The sequence below is a fragment of the Macrobrachium rosenbergii genome, chromosome 10 (assembly GCF_040412425.1).
Source record: "Macrobrachium rosenbergii isolate ZJJX-2024 chromosome 10, ASM4041242v1, whole genome shotgun sequence".
Lineage (NCBI taxonomy): Eukaryota > Metazoa > Arthropoda > Malacostraca > Decapoda > Palaemonidae > Macrobrachium > Macrobrachium rosenbergii.
The window spans coordinates 7,279,437-7,301,936 of NC_089750.1; the positions used below are offsets into that span (position 1 = coordinate 7,279,437).

Genomic DNA, 22,500 nt, shown 5'->3' on the forward strand with positions numbered 1-22,500 from the left:
AGCGAGCTTACGTTTGAGCATATACCTTTATACTATCAAAAATGTAAATTAAAATAGACACATGCACGGAAATGCAAGACTTGCACAAGAAAGCCAAGCAAACTTCCTAAGTCGAGACGGCAAGAATTCTGTTGTGACTAGACTATAGGAGCCTGCTTGCGTGACGACGTCAAGAGGGCACCCTTACCTGGCTAACCCTCAACAGTTCCCCTAAAAAATAGGCCTACCCAAAATGGTCAAGGTTAATAAGGGACGATAAGGAGGGGCGGAAGGAAAATAAGGAGAAAAAAGAGGAAGAGATAATGTTGGAGGCTAAAGACAGGGGAAGGTTAAGAGGCGCCAATAACAGGAAAAAAGAATGAAAAAGTATTACAAATGAGAGGGAATGATAACAGGAGATGACAAGGCGAGTAAGGAAATGAACAGAGGAAGAAAAAGATCAGAATGACGAACGTGAGACGAGGTGATAAGAGGATATTAGCCAAACAACATAGAAGAAGAGGAGGAGGAGGAACACGGAATACAAGACCCGGCGACAGACAATTAATGGCATTATGTTAACTACCTGGAATCACTTTATCTTCCAGCATTGTCTGGCTCGCCCGAGGGATGGTTGAAGGCGGGAGAAAATCCGTTAACAATTGTCGTTCCCTCGAGCGACTAACCTAGTCGAGGGCAAGATCATCGATGATAGTCATAAAAATGTGTATCATTACTCGTATCACAATTACCGAGTTGTTACTCTTATACGTCATCAACATGGTATACATCTCGCCGATGAGGAAAATTAATGGTCAGGCGAGAAATTACATATAATATCTCATGTTTAATAATAAAAATATTATCATGCAGTTAATGCTGTATCATTGGTTGATGTTCTTACTATTACTGCTGTCGTTTTCATGACCATTAGGTAATAGCTCTGTTGTTGCTGTTTACGTTGCTGCGCATGCGCCTTCCCCCAGCACTCGAAGAAGTTAGGGGAATTGTTGTTTTCTTAGCTCCATTACCCAAGCGAGCAAAGAGCAACGGATGAATACTCTGGAATGAAGAGGCCATTCAATCAAAACACGGTCCTACTATGCAACACCTGAGCAAAAAAGGTCTGACGGGTATCCACAGGAAATTAGCCTTTCAGCAGTCGCCACTCACCCTAGGTTGCAGGTCCACTGAACCTTTGATATATATATATATATATATATATATATATATATATATATATATATATATATATATATATATATATATATATATATATACATACAAACATATATATATATATATATATATATATATATATATATATATATATATATATATATATATATATATATATATATATACAGTATATATATATGATAATCACTTTTGTACATGATTCATTTATCACACATTACCACAGGTGAAATACAAGAGACAGGGTGTAGACCCTGACCGGTTTCGACTTTATTTCCAAGTCATTGACGAAGGACTGATAGCTTGGAAATGAAGTCGAAACCAGTCAGGACCTCACCCCGTCTCTTATTTTTCACCCGTGGCAATGTGTGATACATACACACATATATATATATATATATATATATATATATATATATATATATAGAGAGAGAGAGAGAGAGAGAGAGAGAGAGAGAGAGAGAGAGAGAGAGAGAGAGAGAATTTCTGTGGTCAGGAAAGTGACGTGAGACAAAAGGAACCCTGGGGAGAGACAAAATTGAGCAGTGGGGAAAGGGCGACGAGTGGGAGATGACGATGTATACCTTCCACACGTGCCTCTGGGTTCTCTCTGCCCTGGAGTAGGCCTGCTCTCAGCCTCAGGGGGAAGCCCAGGTAAACAGGTGGGTTCGGGGTCGTCTCGTTCATGAAGGAATTCTGTCCAGCAGTTCAGATGAGTACAACATCTTAATGGTTATAATAGGTTGCGGAAAGGCCTAATAGTTATAATGATAGTAATGATTAAATTACAATGACCTTTATAGTAAAATGGAATAATATAGTTGTAAAAATGATGAATGAAAATCCATCAGCCCTGATATTGCTAATTTGTATCGTAGTCCCGTAGATTTATAATCCTCTGCAAAGCATGACCGATAGGTCAAAACCGTAGTGAAAGCTACTTTCAAAACCTCCAGTCCACCGAAATTACAACTACAACAACAACAACAATAATATAATAATGATACTTATTAATAATTAAAGTAATGTTACTCGCTTTTTTTCTGGAAATATATGGCTCATCAACAACAAATAAGAGGTTGGTCATAGGGCTATTGTTTAATTTCGCCCCTCGCTTGAAATGTAACTCCAGTCTTCATATTAGTATTTCCGATTTTTAAGAATAAAAGTTCATCTTTCTTCGCTGGTTATCTGCTTTTTAGTTTCCTGTAAAAGAAAACTATTGTGCCGGCTTTGGCTGTCCGTCCGCACTTTTTCTGTCCGCCCTCAGATCTTAAAAACTGCTGAGGCTAGAGGGCTACAAATTAGTACGTTGATCATCCACTTTCCAATTATCAAACATATCAAATTGCAGCCCTGCAGCCCTCTAACCTTAGTAGTTTTTATTTTATTTAAGGTTAAAGTTAGCCATAATCGTGCTTCTGGCAACTATATAGGATAGGCCACCACCGGGCCGTGGTTAAAGTTTCATGGGCCGCGACTCATGCAGCATTATACCGAGACCACCGAAAGATAGATCGATTTTTGGTGGCCTTGATTATACGTTGTTGCGGCTGTACAGAAAACTCGATTGCGCCGAAGAAACTTTGGGAGCATTTTTTACTTGTCATGAAGTTGTTTCATCACCTGTATCGGAAAAAGGACATTCCCGTGAGGATACCACTTAAAACTGCTTGAACTCCCCAGCCTTCCAGCGGTAGGAAACTACATAAACCTATTAGAAAGGTCTCCGCATTCCACGGCACAATGAAGCATTCGTGGCGGCGTTTCCGCAGCCTTTCCTAGAGCTATACACCTGAGGATATAATCCCTTAAATTTCAGTTCTTTAGGCCTATAGTGATTTCATAATGCAAGTTACATCTTAAGGAAACAGAGCATAACGCATCAATTATAAAAAAAATGGTCTCAACGCAAAGCATCCAGCCTAGAACACTCTTGAAAACTACTAAGTAACCACCACATGGTATGCGAGATCATCTTACAATTAAGTAATAGAAAGGTTTAGCCCCGTGGGTTAACAGTTACCTCGTCGAGGTCTTCCAGTTTTCAGTTATTTGGTATATATGTTTACGGAGTACTGCACCTCTCTCTCTCTCTCTCTCTCTCTCTCTCTCTCTCTCTCTCTCTCTCTCTTTATCCGTCAATCTGCTTTTTTCACCTTTCCTTAGCTGTACCCTCACAGTCGACTACCATCCAGGTGCATCGTAAATTCACCGCTTAGATTAACATAAACATACCGGATTTTTAAAAGAACAGCCACACATTATACTGTAGTCTCCTCGCCCAACTTCGGGATCGAACACTGGTCATTCAATTTTGAGCTGAAAGAGCTATCGCTTACGGCACAAGGCCAGAAATGGAGAGAGAGAGAGAGAGAGAGAGAGAGAGAGAGAGAGAGAGAGAGAGAGAGAGAGAGAGAATAAGTATACACGTTATGAAAATCATAAATTTCGAGTTATTCTCATGACAATGAAACGGCAATTTTCCCAGTTACCCCATTGTTTAGTAAGTGTTCAACACTAATTCTGAATCCGTTGTAGTTACTTCAAACGCCTCCTCATAATTATCCGATCAACTAATATGAAATAAAATCACATCCCTTGGATGGTTCAAGTATTTCCAATAAGTTTAAGACTTTGGGAATGAGTAAATAACTGAATTCATTAATCCTTAAGGATAAATTTTTCCATAACGGATTAACAACAATAAAATACACAGAAACAATATTGTCGCTCCCATTCAAAGAAAATAAATAAAGTCACATACAAACACTGCATACTAGAGGAAATACCAAGAGCGAAATAAAACAAGTAGAAAAATGCGCCGAAGTTTCTTCGAGGCGAACCGAGTTTTCTGTACAGCCGCTACAGCGTTTAATCGAGGCCACCGAAAATAGATCTGGCTTTCGGTGGTCTCGGTATAATGCTGTATGAGCCGCGGCCCGTGAGACTTTAATCACGGCCCGGCGGTGGCCTATCCTATATCGTTGCCGGAAGCACGATTATGGCTAACTTTAACCTATAAAATAAAATAAAAACTACTGAGGCTAGAGGGCTGCAATTTGGTATGTTTGATGGTTGGAGGGTGGATGATCAACATAACAATTTGCAGTCCTCTAGCCTCAGTAGTTGTTAAGATCTGAGGGCGGACAGGAAAAAGTGCGGACGGATAGACAAAGCCGGCACAATAGTTTTCTTTTACAGAAAACTAAAACTTCCTTAAACAGGAAAAATAATCCTTAATCCGGAACGAAAAAAAAAAAAATATCATGAATAAACATCGCCGTCCTCGTCTTTCCTAGCCATTATGGATATGCAAATCTTGCGCGGTCCTGTAAAATGATACACTGTGTATGGTACATATCACATTGCTTCCTCGACAGAACCGTCTTCTGTTCATTCTTTTTTCTTGGTTCAAGGTTGTCTCATAGGTGTCTATTTGATCTACGAGACTGGAATAATAATAATAATAATAATAATAATAATAATAATAATAATAATAATAATAATAATAATAATAATAATTTGTAAAAAACACTTAGCGTAAAAAAAAACAAATAGGTTAAAACTAAATAACCAAAGGGTTTAATATGTTCTGATCATTTCCAGTGATTCATGCTTTTTTCGGGCATGTCCCTTGTCGACCACCCCAATCTAACCCATTCATCATCAAAACGTAATTAACCAGCTGACAAAAATGCCATGTCCTGCTTTTATAAAGAAGAATATCAAAATTTGACACTGTCATGGGAAATTACTTGTGAATCGAAGCAATGAAGCAATGAATTCGCCTATAGATTGCGCAAGGAACATCATGAAGTAAGATCATTCTCTGTATACCTGTTGAAATCCCGACACGAATTTTGTAAGCCATAACCAGATAAGATACTTTTCTCACAACTGTTAAAATCTTTCGCGTGTGTAAGATGTTTGTGATGTAGTAGGATCGTTCCCTTTAAATATTTCATTAACATACGGAATTAGACTTTTTGACAGGTTTGAATATTCTATTCCCTCTGTTGTCGAGTCACACAATGATTCAAAGACGTTTCCACTGAACGCTAAAAAGCTGTCGGATTTTTTCAAGTATCTGACTATTAAATGTATGTATCAATGTACACTAAATCGATTATCCTTAACATTCGAAACAATTCAGATTTATATACTAATAATACTAACAAAGCAACGAGACACGACAAAAGTTATTACTGGGATCTCCTAAAGCAGATAAAGAATTTTCTTCGACATTTATGCCTTGTAAGGGCGCCTTAGAACTGCAAGTGTTATGATTACAAATGACTATGAACATACAAAAACGTTCATCCGGAGCTTAAAAGGCCACTCTTTTTACTTATGAAAAAAATGCATACTTATCAATGCAATCTGATTATGCTTCATCAAAATAAAAACAAGCAATTATTGGAGTTCGTTGCTCACACATAATGCCTAGATAAAATTCAATTATAATTCAATACGCAACTCTCTATATTCCCTCCATTCCCTTTGGACCATTTCTGATACCGGATAATCCTGAATCAATAAGTCAATCATTTCAAGATCATAAAACTATGTTCATAAGGTCTATTCATAAATCTCGCAACTAAAACTTCCAGAAGGAACAGCTCACCTCATCATCGGAATCAACAAGGTCGGCCTCGAAGACGCTGAAGTCGAGAGCAGTTATATCCAAAGTTGTATCTGTGAGATGGGTATCGTAGGTCAGGTCAGTTGAGGTCGAGGGGCAAGGGGACCCCACCCGAATACAGAGAGTTCCGCCAACCAGGTTGCCCACAGATTCACCCTCCACCACCTCGGTCCCACCCACGCCCACAGTGACACCACCCTCGTCTTTGGCTACATAGCCGAAGCCGCCCAAACATGCCTCCATGTCTGCGTAAACAGACATGACGCTGTCCAGATTCTGGCTTTTTTTTTCTTTTTAGATAAGAGAGCTTCCCAACAGTTAAAACTCCACTAAATCTTCAAAGTCGATTTACTGGGGATAACCAGTCGGAAGAAATAGGCAAAATTCAGAAGATTCCTCTGACGGGGTGTTCATTTTCATGATGGCAAAATTCACATTGGCAAAAACAAATCCTCGTGTGGGCCACTGTATCAACGTTAATTTGAACAAACTGCAGCGTTTTCAAGGTTCTTTTCTCCTTCCTTTAACTCCAATATGTAAACTATATTTAAAAAACACTTGATATGGATTATTGCTTCCCGGCACGAAACTTAGTAATGGAGCGAGTCAGGTCCCGCTGGGAAGAAGAGCGATCTATGGCACACGTGTTACACTGACGAGTTCCCTCGCCACACTGACGAAAGAAACGCGACCGAACCGCGGAGACTTGGCTAGTTCTCTTACACTTTCTGGAATAACATGATTTGTCGTACGCACTGGAACTTGTGGTTTTCACTCGTATTTTCACGATATGATAATTCGAGAGAATAAGAACACTACCGTATAGACATCTTGAATACACTAAACGTGGCCTAATGATGGTGAGCATTAAGTATTTTTCTCAAAAGCTAAACTTGGTATAACAAGAGAGAAGATCCGGTCGTCTCAATTTGAAAAGTGAGCGCGCGCTCACACACACACATACACATATATATATATATATATATATATATATATATACACACACATACACACATATATATATTATATATATATATATATATATATATATATATATATATATATATATATATATATATATATATATATATATATATATATATATACTGTATACATATATATATATGTGTGTGAGAGAGAGAGAGAGATAGACTTAGACATGTGCATGTATTATAGAAAAATATATTTGCATTACATTCTTTAAATAATCACTTACACCTAAATTAGATTAGTAGACCTTCCTTACGAGTTACCGGAGTTCTAACTGTATCCTTTTCCAACAGTTATGAGAGTTAAAAAGATTCCCTGCAATTACTAATGTGTTTAAAGTTCTTTTATTGTTTTTAAGCCGTCACTTCATCGTCAAAATTGCTTCGCGCTGATGTGGGATTTAAACAATTTACTCTCGGCATCTCAGTTAAAAAAAATATATACCAGATCGCTTTTATTAATTGAACTTCAGTTCAAATGGTTTGTCCCTCCGGAGTTACTGCGTCTCGCCTTTGACAATATGTAACTTAAAATAGCTTTCGTTGACACTCTTTGAGGAAAAAATTCAAATATAAAAAACACGTGTATTCAACTCTGCTTGCAGAATAAGGAAAGTGTGTTAAATGAAGCAGCAATATTACACTCTTAAGGTAGATCAAACGGATCACCTGCTTAAAAGAAATACTAATTTTTCATAGACATATTTATGAAATTTGGGGCATTTTAAGTAAAGCAGTCACTCACACTTGAAAGTCCTTGGATTTTGTCCAATAAAAAAAATTTAACAAACACTAACAGGGGAATTAAAGACAAATTCTAGTACACGTGACTCCATTCATCACCGCAGTTAACAGGCTCATTCTTTGCTAAGGATACTTTTATCATGGACTCTGGTCTTGTATCGCAAATGTGATAAATTTTTAAAACCAAATTTTTAAACTAAATTATATCTAAATGATACCAAAAAAAATTACAACACGGCAACATCAAGAATGAAGTCTCTGAAAGAAAGAGACGAATCGTAGAAAAATCACAGAAAATATAATGTTCGTATATTGTGAATTTACATAATGACCAGACTACTTCAATATCGACACACTTGCAGTGCGAGTTGCACACTGTCCTGACACCAATTTTGTATAAGGTGCCTATAATTTTAACAATATACGTAAATAACGACGACTTGCGGAAGTAAATAAAAAAGAGCAAACTAAATTCCCTGCATTGACAAGGGTAAGATAATAACTTGGATAAAAGGTTTGGGGAAACTTACGAAGAATTACCTACTGAACAGAGAGGAATCAGCGTCAATCAAGTCCACGGGATATCTACGCCCCCGTTAGATGCGTTCCATTTTCGAAAATGTGTGAGTAGCCTGGTTCCCAACAGGGTTATTTCCTTTGCGAATAAAATAAATTAACAGTATGCTGGTCTAAAAATACTTTGCCTGAACCTACAGGCTTTAGAACTGGCAGTAGAGAGTTGATTTACAATGATAAAGTAAGCTCTTTGAAACTTCATTGATCAGATTCAAATGCGGGATTTTTGTATTACTTGTCAGTTAATTTAAATTTTACTACATCAGCTATCACTGGTTTCTTTAACAATTAGTGTACTTTTTCTTGAGTTCACATTCTCTTCACACATCAAAATTAAAATTATTATAATAATCCTATATTCACTAAATGGAAACGAGCATCAGCGTACTAAAAACATTCTTGACTCCCAGCAGTGAATGCCAAGCATAATCTCCCAAATCCTTAAAAAAATTATGTAAACTAAAATGAATTACATTATACTCTACAAATAATACTGTAACTATGAACGTCTTCATATTACACAGTTTCAACTGAAGAATTATGCTTTCCGTGCAACCTCGCATTCGTCTATGAGCGAAGACGATATTTTATGAGGCACTTACCAGTTTAGTGCATTTAAACAGACTGTGAACCCTTAGAGGAGGAGGAGGAGGAGGAGGAGGAGGAGGAGGAGACTTCTACTAGGGTATTTCAGCCCAATGCGAGGAAGAGCAGATCAAAGGAGAACATCAATTTTCTCCAAGAATGACTCAGTTTTGATCAGTTTCATGGATTATTTTTTTTCTTTTGTGTCATAATTCATCATGACTGTTCTAGATGACAGAATAACTTACCTCTGTATGAATGCGTGGACCGTCATTCGCGGCATCTGGTGAAACCTGCACATGAGGGGAGGGCATACTTTAGAATTTCTTTTCAAAATGGTCATGTAGGAAGGGAGACAAATAAACGGGTCAAATTCTGTTCTAGATGACTAACCAATAACTGATTGCATTCCGGCTACCGTCTTGCACTAGCATTCAAATGACTTCGATTTTTTATTTTTTGATTTAAGCTTTTCTTGTATCATATCAAACATGCAACGTGCACTTCACTTGCAAGAATTCAAATCCTATGCAGGTAAACAGACACTTGGGTAATAACGAGCAAATCTTTTGTCAAACTTCCCACAGAAATGGCTCTGATGGTAGAAACTTTATATGAAAAGAATGCCTTCAACAAAAGAACAAATGAAAGGGGAAAAAAGCTGTCAAAAGATGTAAGATATCACACAAAATTCAAAGTGCAACTTTAAACCATAACTACACAAGCTCAGATAGCTAAAAAGCTTACTAATTACAAAAGACGTGTAGGCCATTGCATTTATAGTTTAAATGTCTTCATATACAGCTGCTGTCAAAGGAAAAAGTTTTTTGAAGTCATTAGTCACTGACGGCTTAAACCGCTTTCTTTTGCAAAAATAATCTCAGTATGAGTAAAAGTAAAATAATAATATGCTATATGAATGCTCAATAAGAGGATAAGCACACACTACTGAATGCAAATTAATCAAAATACGACAGGATAGGAATATTATTGTTTACGAAAAAAAAATATTAAGAGACAATTTCGTTGTTCGTATTCGCCTTTTAAATTGTGATTTGACCTTAAATAATATCATCAATATTATTAGCAGACAGTTTTCAAATGGGACCTATGAATGAATAAACTTCTTGCAGGTAACTATGAAAGTAATAAGAGAGAGAGACTATTTTGATTCAAGTGTTTGGTCTTCTTAGAAAAGCAATGAAAAATTATTCCGAGTTTTTATGTATGTAGGTATGCATGTGGGGAAGGGTTGTCATTTATATATTTTCAGGTAACTACAATTTAAAGCTAATATGATCAAATACTTATCACAACTCCTAAGGATAAGCTGCGATAAGCTGTCTGATACAAATACCTAGAGTGCCATTATTTATCTTGCAGTGTACAGAAACTTCTTAGTCCGGTAATTTCTAATTGTAAAGGGGCAAGACTGGCCTACCGTAAAGGGGATACTATTTATCTACACATTATTATAGAGGAAAAAGGCATAGCTAAGCTTTTTTTACGCAGAGAGAGAGAGAGAGAGAGAGAGAGAGAGAGAGAGAGAGAGAGAGAGAGAGAGAGAGAGAGATTCTCACCTCAAGTATGCTGGAGATGTTTTCGATGGTGACTGTACTCGCTACGATCTTCTGCAGGCACCTGAGTGTCACTTCATAACATCTTTGGTTTTCGGTTTTGAGAGTTTTCAGGAGGATGGCCACGTGGACGCCGCTGTCATTCCTGCTATCTACATCACCGATCTTCTCTTTTCTGTTCGCACACACAACAGGTTTCGTAGGTCTTTCTTTGTCTTCTCTACCTATAAGAATTGCTCCACTATTTGTACTCATTTTGCTCCCCTCGAATACTTCCACTCCCTTTTCACAAGCGAGGCCAGAAGACAATGCAGTGTATTCTCCTTCTGGAGTAGCGCCATCACTGTCGTAGTATTCAGGATAGGTCTCGCCTGCTGTAGATGATGTCGCATGCCCGTCGTCATCCCAAGGCGGTCTGTTCACGTGAAATACACAAAGGTTTTTCAAATCTTCGGAAACATCGAGGATATCTTGGTAAGGGTCGTTTTCCTTAGCTGGCTCGTTGCTGCTCAAACTCTGCACGTTCGATACCTGTGGCTGTGAAATTTCTGTTTGACAGCTCTGCAAATCATGTTTCTTATCGGGCATGAGATAACCTTTGGGTGTAAAGACCTGCGATGACCAGGCTTGTTCTGCATACAAGTCTTTCATTTTTATGACGTGTTTCTCGTACATGGAATCTAAGTCATTAAAAAGTTCACTCAATTTAGATTGCAGCTCACTGTTCATTTTGTTTTTCTTTGATTTTGGTACAGAGGAAATTGATGTTTTCGTTTCTTCTGTGATTTCCTTAGTCACATCAAAATCTTCCACACTACATAAACTGTTTCTTTTACTAGCTTCGTCCACATAGCGGAAAATTTCGTCTAGTTTCTCGTCAATATAGAGAAATTCTTCATCTTCACTAGTCATCGCTTCAAATCCAGAGTTACCGTCGTTTTCTTTTACAGTCACTGAGAGCTGGTTTTCTTTACCTCCTCCGTTGGTAATATAAGGCTGACTAATCTCTTTCTTTATTTCCATTTTCGTCGGTGAATTGCTATTACCATGCAAACTGCCAACGCTGTGAAACTGCTTTGAACTGTCTATTTCCTGATGAACCATCGATTCGAAACCTGAATCCTGACAGTTTGAGTAATAACTGTCCCCCTTTTTAGTGTTCAATTGGCAGAAAGCGCCAAATTTACTCTCATTTTCTTTCAACATTTCTTGCTCGAGACTCAACCTATTACATAACTTTTCTAGGCTCTCTAAACAGTCGACGGTTGGGGGAGGTGACTCACAGCGAAGAGAGGACCTCTTTCTCAATCTAGCCTCATCAACAGAAGACCTTTTCTTTAATTTTACATCATCTACAGTTGACATTTTTCTTAGTTTTACCTCGTCGACGGATGCCCTTTTTCTTAGCGTTACCTCATTCATTGGAGTTTTTCTTCTCAGTTTCACCTGTTCACTGGGCGCATCTTCTTTTAATTCAACCTTCCTGACGGGCGATGCTTCTTCTGATTTCGCCTCGAAAAGTGGTTTATCTTCCAGTATAGACTCCTCAAAAGAAGGCGATTTCTTGACTGGACTTAAAGGCCTTTGACTGTTTAAGATGGGTAGCGACATAGGTTCCCCGATACCAGACGACTCTAAACACGCATTAAACTCTTCCAAGGAAGACGCCCACCCTTTCCTTGAGTTCACGAGGCTCGCAAAGGGAATGAAATCTTCTTGATTGCAGTCTGAAGGTTTGTATATGATTCTTTGAGTTTCCTGTTTACTGCTTTTCTTCTCCTCCCATTCCAGCGCGTCCATCACTTCCAACGAATTTTCGTGAGCTGAGAAATACTCGGTTTCGGCGAACTTGGGCGTGTCATTGATCGTCCGGAATATTTCAGTGTTGTCTGTAAAGCCTTTCGGGGGAGTGAAGGCATCGTGACATGCTCCATCTTTCTCGGGACTTGCTTGATCTTGCTCACATATGTTGAAGTGTCCGACAAACATTGGTGGAGGAGTAATTATGGGTTGTTCCGGGTAACATGAATCCGCTGTCAAACCTAATGGTGAGATGTTTGTCAGGTTAACTGGAGTTGAAATATCAGTAACAGTGGTGGAGAGGTTGATTATCTCTTCCTCTCTGAGCAAGTGCAGGTGGAATTCTTTAGGCGGTTTACTAACGTCGCTAACATTGGCGTCCGCGCTTTTGGAAACGGCACCTTTAGTCGTACTCTTATCAAAAGAAAAACTATCAAGGTCGATTAAATTCACCTGTTTATTTTCAAGCTTAAATGAAGTCCCGGCAGGTGAATTGTTGTTACTAGGAGTATTTTCCACTCGTTTCACCTGCTGTATATCAGCCTCATTTTTAGCTTTGTAATTTCGAGTGGAGGCAGAAGCACTCTCTAGAAGCTGTGTCGTTTCTTTCAAATAGGCTTCGATTTCAGAGGTAAGGCTTTTCAACTTATCCCTGTCTGACAACTCTTCCGTTTTTTGACAATGGGGTGTCAAAGGGTTTAATCTGAGCTGTGGAATGGGCACGTCCATCAGATTACCAGGTGATGCTTGGGTATGTCTTTCATGTGGTTGTTGCAAAGATGTCATCTGCCCTTCACAAACTGCCTGCATGGATGACGCTGCTGTAATCTCCTCTTTATCCAAGAGTACATCTACGTCGTCATTTGTCAAAGACGTCTGACCTGACGGAAGGCTCTCTATCGTGCTGTCTATTGTATTGTTGCCCCTGATCAAGTTTAGGAGATTAACCTGGTTTTTTCTTGCACAGTATTCTTCTATACTGTCTGGGCTAAATTCTCCACTACTGGAAAAACTCATTAAGTCTTCGCTTGAGTTTTTCTGTTCTTTGATTTTTCCGCTCTGTTTGCTCTTCTTGTTCTCTGTTTCATCCTCGCCTTCCTCGCCCAGGATTTCCAAAATCACTTCCAGAGGTTCTTGGTATCGTGAATACCTTACCCGCCTTGAGTTGTGTGTCTGTATGTCAGCCTCTTCAGCCTCCTCTTCATAATCATCATCTACACAATACTCCTCGTCATCATCATCAAATTCCACAACATTTCTACCATCACCATCATATTCCAATTCTTCACCATAATCGTCATCATCTTCATCAACAAAGTATTCATACTCAGCAACAGCTTTGTCACTGTCTCCTTCACTGTAGTTACCTTCTGTGTCTTTTTCTGATCTGACCAGTTGCTTGCATAGCTCAAGCCGCTCTTCTTGCAACCTCTGCTCGTTAGGCTTGGTCTGTCTGCCCATTCCATCAGTGCCATCGTCCTCAAGGTTCCAGCTGTCATCATTGTCCAAGCCGTCATCGCTCACTCTTCCATTTTCAACTTCTAAAACAGAAGGGACTTCTGTGGCATCAGACTCTTCGTCAGCACTACTGGCAACGCTGCTACCGCTGTCATGATGAGATGCATCAGCACAACAATCGGGGCCTTCATCACATCGTCTGCAGAAACTTAAGTCTGACGCTACACAGGCTTTGACATCTGGAGAGTGCCCTTCTGAAGAGGAGCAGCACATTTCTGTTGATGACCCTCCCACAGAGGACGCATCCTCAGACGATGCGCTGTCACTGATTTCGGTTGACCCCTTCTCGGAAGAATCTCCTTCCGAGTCTATTTCCTCGAGGCCCTTCTCAAGTTCGTCCTGCACCTCCATGGCATTCTGCCTCGTCATCACTGACCTCCTGGGCACCCTCTTGACCATTTGCTGAACTCTGAAGACGCTCTCTTTGGTGGTGTACCTTCTCCTTCTTTTTGGCATATTCTTGGATGATGCTGATATTCTCCTTATTCTCGAGGTCATTTCCTACCTTCTCTATGACCTTGTTCCTTTGGGTGTTGACAGTCTTCACAGTCTCGACGATCTTCTCTTTACTCAGGCTGTACTTGACGAGCTTGTAATTGTCGTTAGCAAGGCTGTCGAAGATGTTGCTGTTTTCTGTGTCAATCAAATCATCGGGACTCTGTATCTCCATAATTATCGCGTTAAAAGGTGCTGGCACCTGTGAATCCCATCTCCCGTCTTCATTAATTTGGCTGATGCGTTATCCAAGAACCAGATCCTGAAAAAAAATGAAAATATACACACGTGAGATTATGAGGTTTTAAGAAAGACGAATGATTCAAACATCTTAATTTATAACATGGGTATTAACATGTTCGATATGATGATAAAAAACTTCTAGTGTGCATAATAATATTCATATACTATTACTTACAATGACAACTATGAAAGCTCAAACCCATCGTGTAACATTAATGTTACAGCTTTTTGGGGAACCCTAGACTTAAAAACAAAACTCTTGTCAAAATTTCAGCAGTGAAAATGGATCTTAGGGAAGATACAAAATGCATACATGTAAAAATGGAGTTTGGGGAAGATACATAATACATACATGTAACAATGGATCTTAGGGAAAATACATAATGCATACAAGTAAAAATGGATCTTAGGGAAGATACATAGTAGAAATGGATCTTAAGGAAGATACATAATGCATGCATGTAAAACTGGGTTTTAATAAAATTACATAAAGATCATTCAAACGAACTCCCACTGATGTAAACTGAGTGTTCTTAAAATCCCCAGGCAACAGCAAAAACAGTATTAGTCACTGTACCCAACTAACTCCTTAATCCCCAACAAACAGACTCTTATATGTGCACACTTTTAGCCTATTGGCTAAAATTTCAGTGCTTCATTATATCAAGACCGTCCCTTGTACCAGACTGATGAGGTTTGGGGAAGCGGACATGCATATATGTAAACTCTAGATGAATTTTGCCAAATGTCTTTAAAACAGAAAAAACAAAATAATGTACCATTAGAGGCTCTCTATTCTAAAGACCAAGGCCTCCGCTCTTTTTGTGAAGAGTTGCATCGACCTTGCGCTTTATACAACTTCTTTGGATACAGCACTATTCCGTTTGTATATTTTGACATCGTGTGATCTCATATCATGACACGCTGCTTCAAGTAATAGAGCACAGAGCAGTTTTGGATTATAACATTCGACAACTAAAATTATATATTTATCATATATATATAAATATATATAACTAAAATTATATATTTATATATACAGTATATATATATATATATATATATATATATATATATATATATATATATATATAGAGAGAGAGAGAGAGAGAGAGAGAGAGAGAGAGAGAGAGAATCTACTGGTTACTTTTACCAAATATGCATCTTTTTAATACCAGTATATGCATTATCCATATACTATAAGTATATAATATATATACAAATATAAATATATACATATATATCTATATATAAATATATATAAATTATATATTTGTGAAACTGAGAGAGAGAGAGAGAGAGAGAGAGAGAGAGAGAACATGTTAAAGATTACACAAGCAGCAAACCGCAATATCCACCTTAACTTCCTAGCTCCCGCATAAATTAGGAGGTATCCGGAAGATTTGCCTGAAATCGGAGGTACATTCCTAAGACTCAATTGCAAAGTGATCACTACGAATTTCATAAAGATTTTTAATTTACTGTAGCTATAATTTTCATGTAATTCATTTATAAGCGTAACAAAGCAAAACATCCAACGTTGCGTTGCAAAAAAGACGAATGTCAGCGGTGATCTGTTCTGTAAAATTTTGACGTAAACTCAAAATCATCATACTTCAAGTAAAATGAATGTACCTAGGTCCGACCTTCTTGATTTGCCATCCCGACTCTCTCTCTCTCTCTCTTACATAACCGTTATTTTCGATGGCACGAATACACCATACATGAACACGACAATGATGACTATTATAATAACCATACCAATCACAAAGATGTCGATAATGATGATCCTCGCATGAAAAAAATGACAAAAGAAAAAAAAAGTCTTCTTACCGATGACTGAAAAATTCTTTAGAGGCCTCAACCATGAGGTGGTCTTTCAACTCTGAAATTACTCATACAGCGCCCATAGTTCACCCCTTATCCTCACCCTCTAATTATGTATCTTTCGAACACGAATTTCCTCCCCATGAAGCGCTGACAATGACAAGAATTCATCCTCTACAACAATCCCTCCCCCATATTCCCTCCCCCTTCCTCTCCCTCTTCCCCTTCTCAACCTTCGCTTCTCTCGTCCTCCTGCTTATTCAGACATGATAGGCTAAGATTATAAATGCCTTTAGTTCGGCAAAAATCAATCACTGCCACATATATCCTCTAGCTGGCGGAAATACAACGAAGACTGCGCCAAAATTTAAATGGTCTCTCAGCCCCTTCAAACAGTATGCACAAATTTCATCAACAGCACTTTGATCTCCAACACAAACTCAGCACAATTCATCACTTCTTGCTCGTTTCTGGGCATTATAAGTTTAATCAAATATTCATCTGTACGGTCTCTCAGCAGCCGGACGTGGAAAAAGAAATTCATCTGCAAAACTTTTGGGAAACAGGAGTACGTATGAGATAAGATTACAAGACATTGGTATAATTTACAAAAGGCGTGTCCAACAAATTAATTAATTACTCGAGTTTGGAAAATTCCTGCATATATGTAAAGAGCTATGCAAGCAAATCAAAATGTAATTGCTTCTAGAAAATGCGCGGCTCAACGTCAGTTTAAAATGTGCACACATACAACACAAGTAAACAAGCGTTAATTACCTCAGATGCATGAATGAAAACATACTATGAGTACACCGGAGACACAATATTGAATCAAATAAACACATGAGAAATATACGAATGAATGAAAACATACTATGAGTACATCGGAGACACAATATTGAATCAAATAAACACGTAGGAAATATGCAAATGAATGAAAACATATTATGAGTACACCGGAGGCACAATATTGAATCAAATGGATACGTAGGCAGTACACTAATGAATGAAAACATACTATGAGTCCACCGGAGACACAATATTGAATCAAACAAATACGTAGGCAACATAAAATCGAATGAAAATCGCGTGTAAATAAATGATGCACAAATAATACGTTGCTAACGTTGTCAGTGTCCACTTGAATGCATATACTGCAAGCGTCAATGTAAAACCCGTTAAGGCTAAACAACCTTCCTTTCTTCAAGAGCAAGAATCAGCATCCCCTTGAAATCAAGGAAAAAAAATAAAAAGTAAGAAAGGGAAAGAAGCACCGTCATTGAGCAGCAATTTCCTGGAGACTTCTCTCATGAAAAGGATCCTTTCACGAGCTCCTGCGATATCCTTCACGTTCCCCCTTGCCGGATTAGTTCCTTCAGGTGTCCCTTGAAGGCGAGAAAGTATCCTCTGTTTTCTTTATCAGGGATTATATTATGAATAAGACTGTTGAATTTGAGGCTCTTTGTGATCTAACGTTTGTCAAAACAGTGGAATATAATCAATTTTGTTTGTCAGTACAAAAATGACTGAATATATTTTACTTTCTCTTCAAATTTTTTTTTAGTCACCTTACTTCGTTTTGAATACACAAGTAATAAGTAATTACTTACGTTATTTGAAGCTTTCTAATGTCGAGCCGCACTGTTCCTTTATATATTCTCTCGATTATCGGGCATGTGACCTATATCTACAAAATTATTCATTTCCGTCTACGACAGTTGACTGATGATGGAAAAAAGTTAAAAGAAGGAATGCTATAAAATTCTATTGTTTAATTAAAATGGCATTTTCCAGTTTATAAAAAAAAATCATGTTTATGACGTAAAATGCTTGTTACAGTTTTGGACACTACTGCATCGCCCAACTAAAATTAAAAACTTGATGCATGTTACGACAACATACCAGTTTATATCGTGTCTTTCTTAATAACTGTATGACAATAAATTTAAAGTAAAGAAAAAATAATTTCCATTAAAACAGGAATAGCTAACTGGACTTAGGTCTATGACAGAATGTAATAAACCAAATGTAGCATTTAGAATGACAGGCCAGGCAGCATTGACATAATAATTTACTGAGGAGCGGTGAAAATCCATAAAGAATCTAAAAACATTCCTATTCATCCGATACATCCAATATGTGTTTCTCCTATTACATGTCTCCTGACAAGGATGAAACGCATTCTTCGTATGTCAATATTCACATATCTACGAACCAAATATCAGCGTGAAGATGTTATGAATGTGAAGAGGAGGACAAGAGGAATTTGTTTCTGGTGACAGAAATTCATTTCTCGCTATAATGTGGTTCGGATTCCACAATAAGCTGTAGGTCCCGTTGCTAGGTAACCAATTGGTTCTTAGCCACGTAAAAATAAATCTAATCCTTCGGGCCAGCCCTAGGAGAGCTGTTAATCAGCTCAGTGGTCTGGTTAAACTAAGATATACTTAACTTGAAGAGGAGGACGTGATATTTCGAGGAATAGTTAAAACCACATTACTCCCTCGTAATAAAGTTAAGTCATGCAGCTGAATCGTTGGGACTTCAGGAGTTCAAACTGGGTGCAAAGACCAAATGGCTGAGTAGACTTCAATGAGTCTCACTTCAAAAAATTAGGCGCTTCTTCTTCTTCTTCTTCTTCTTCTTCTTCTTCTTCTTTTAACGTGCTTTCTCCCATTTTTTGTACGGGGTAAGCACGATGCCTTCTTTTGAAGGACTTTGATTTGGCTTTGGGGTAGACCGTAGTCTCGATCGGCTGCCCTGCCTGACATCGCTTAGACCCCGGTAGCGCATGTACGTACATGTATCGTACCAAACCAGCTCCCTTTCAGCGAGGAGAGTTGAGCGGTTAGGTCGACAGTTCGAGACTTGTATACAGTATTTCCACTTCGTATTTCTTTTTCTGTACTGGGCTATTATCTCTATTGAAGTTATTGAGCCTGCAGCCTTCTATTTTTCCAATTAGGGTTGCAGGCTGGATTATAATGATAGGAAGCACATATTCCATGGAGATCCGTTACCGCTACAAGCATCTTGAACCGTATTCGCCGTGACCAAGACAGCAGATAATCTGATACTTCTTAATGGTACCCGCAAACCAGATCACGCCACAACTTATTGACAAGGGAACTGACACGCGAAAAGTAAACAAACGAGGAACGAATTGCGCCACTGTCAACAACCGTAACCTGCCTTGCAAAACATATCCGGTTACGCGGGTTAAAAACCTCGGTCGCTTTGAAACCGATGACAAAAGTACTCAGGCGTGTGACGCACAGCAAGCGCGCGAGTTTATAGGGGGAAGAAAGTGAGATCAATATACAGGAATGAAATGGAATATTATAGAGTTTAGGCCAAGCACTGGGACTTCAGCGCTGGAAAGGAAATTGAAAGAAGGTAGGTTCGAAAGGTGTAACAGGAGGAAAACCTTGCAGTTGCACTATGAAATAATTGATAGGAGAGTGTTGATAGCAAGATGAAAGAGAGAGAATATGAATGGAGGTACAGTCAAAGGAACGAAAGGAGTTGCAGCTTGTGGCCGAAGGGACGCTGCAAAGAACCTTAAGAAATGCCTACAGACTTGGTGTACTGACTGAGTAGTGTATCTCGTGATCGTTAAGCAACGGAAATTTGTGGGGTTTCTCAAGATTTTATGGTCTGATTTACTTAAGCGTAGCTAAAATACTCTACGATCTATTAATATATGAAAGGTTATTGCATACGACTGGTGAATAAATTAAACGGTCATTAACTTAGGCTGAATGGACATCCACTGTGAGAAGAAGAGAGTGAAAACTTCAGGTTCAGTGTACACTCAGTATTTAAAAAATAAATTCCTTTTCCAGTCTTGTAAAAAACATCCTTACTTCAGGAAAGTGTCTTTTCCCAGAAATCCAACAAGCAATTAAAAAGAAATACTAAATTTCGGTCTTCAGTAACAGCTATAAAACCCTCTTCCTCTAAATTCCATTTCTCTCATAAATAGCAACTAGCAAATGCGAGACACTAAGAAAAATAATCATTCCTAGCCAGAAATACGTCGGTATTATCGACAGATTAAAATATCTTCTATTTTTTTTTCTAATTCAGAAATTCACGTTCATCAAAACCCTTTTCAAAAAAAAACAATAAACAATAACCTTAAGGTAACCAAGCATCAGCATTAAATACTGAATGAATTTTGACTCCTATATACGGTAACTCAAAATATCAGATGAATATTGATTTTTAATCTAATATCCAATTAAACTGGTAAAAAACTTTAGCCCAAAATTTCCCATGGAAACACTGTATAAAATATAAACAAAATAAAAATATATAATCCCCCACAATTAAAACGACAACCCCCTCTCCAACAAAGTAAAATAGACAAATAAATAAATGCAGGAAAAAAAACATCAACTTACAGGCGAGGGGTTAAGGAGGTCACCTTTGTATATAACCGAGGAGTGACGTCAGCCTCCCCTTTTCACCTGAAGCTGAACAACTCTCGTTTGCTCATGAAGATTAAGTCGGAAGACATCACAGGACGGATCATGCTGAGAGCTACGGGTTCGTGGCTTCGCTTCGATCGTTATAAGAAGATGATAAAAGATTCCAGAAGAAAGTACAACCTTCTCCAATAAGGATTTGATGGTATTACGAGGCATGCGCATTTATATATAGCGCTCACGCAATTGGCTTTAGTGATTGTGTTTGACGGTCTCTCAGAGAGGAAGAGAGAGAGAGAATGGCTAATTTCTATTATAATAATATAAGAGAGAAAATGGTAAAAGAAATACTGTTCAGATTGATATACGCAACTGAACACGTTTATATATTATATATATATATATATATATATATATATATATATATATATATATATATATATATATATATATATATATATATATATATATATATATATATATATCAGTTTAAGTAACTGGAGAAATATTTGTTGATCCTTCAAAGAGAAGTACAAGAAACTAGATTTCTCATAGAGAATATATATATATATATATATATATATATATATATATATATATATATATATATATATATATATATATATATATATATATATATAATATATATATATATATATATATATATATATATATATATATATATATATTATATTATATGAATGTCTTTTATTGTAATACCACAGTATAATATATGTATATGTAATACATATATTTATGTACATATAATGAGCACATACAGTGCCCGTTCCAAGAAAAATGAATAAATTGTAATAACAAATAAATATGTACGCACAATCGCAATTAACCTACAGAAAAAAAAAAACAAACAATAAACAAGAAGGTTAGCAGAGTCCCTCCGCTTCCGCCAGAGCATCTCTTAACGACGTGTAGCGGGATGTTTTTCTTCTTGCAGCATCTTCGCAGACAAGCGCTGGTCTTGTGCTACAGGAATTTATTTGCAACACCGTATTAAAGACGTTTACTTTACGTAACCAACGTGTTAGGCACCTATGCACATATCTTTAACACATGTATTCTGTGTTACATGTACCTATTAATACCCATACGAAAGGAGAAGGGGACTGAACGATAGAATTTTTGAAAATATAATGTCAAATACATGGGCTTTAAACTTCTTCCATGCAGGGCGCCAAAACACCAAATATTGAGTCATTATTTTTGGTGGGTTCATTGGAATTTGTAAAACTGAGTTGGTTCGGCCGGCTAACGAAGTTAGAGGAATTTATTTCTGGTGATAGAAACTCCTAGCTATCTTGGTTCGGAACAATAAGCTGTAGGTCCCGTTGCTGTAACCACCTCTCGTGAGTTAATCAGTGGCCTGGGTGTGATCTCTTATTTTTTTGGAATATGTCACTGTGAGTTCCCCTGTGCCCCCTTCCTGATGGTTTGTTTCCTAAATAAGTCTTGTTAACTTTATACAAATTTTCTAAAATTTTCATATTTATTATTTTAGCCATGTTAATTTATCATGGTTCCTGTTAAGCTTGAGAATGAAACGCTAGACCTGAAACGTTGCGCTCCATATGTTCTAATAAACCATCTTCAAGAATTCAGGGACATAACTTCTCCTCCCCAGATTTGGATTTTATATATATATATATATTATATATATATATATATATACATATATATTATATATACATATATATGTACATATATTTACATAATATATACCTGTACACACTGTCACTTACACAATTGTTCGGTTCATTAATACAATTAATAACAGGACCTCATTTAATCCGAATGGTATCTACGGATACCAGACGATGAGGACTGTTAGTCCTAGAAAGCTTGTAACTTTTCGTTAATAAATATTACAGCTAGATACC

At 37.6% G+C, this 22,500-nt stretch overlaps 1 protein-coding gene across 9 annotated transcripts in view; it reads right to left on the reverse strand.

Annotated features, from left to right (window-relative positions):
- The window catches only part of LOC136842464 (uncharacterized), a 764,342-nt gene that overhangs the window by 636,417 nt on the left and 105,425 nt on the right, over positions 1-22,500 (reverse strand). For 7 of the 9 annotated variants that reach the window (XM_067109831.1, XM_067109826.1, XM_067109830.1 and 4 more), the window contains 2 exons: positions 10,296-14,367; positions 8,964-9,008 (listed from right to left, as the gene is read on the reverse strand). In XM_067109831.1, the coding sequence (XP_066965932.1) occupies positions 8,964-9,008; positions 10,296-14,108 (3,858 nt within the window). In that variant the 5' untranslated portion in view covers positions 14,109-14,367. The remainder of the gene's footprint in view (positions 1-8,963; positions 9,009-10,295; positions 14,368-22,500) is intronic. The other 2 variants (XM_067109832.1, XM_067109829.1) reach the window with 1 other exon arrangement.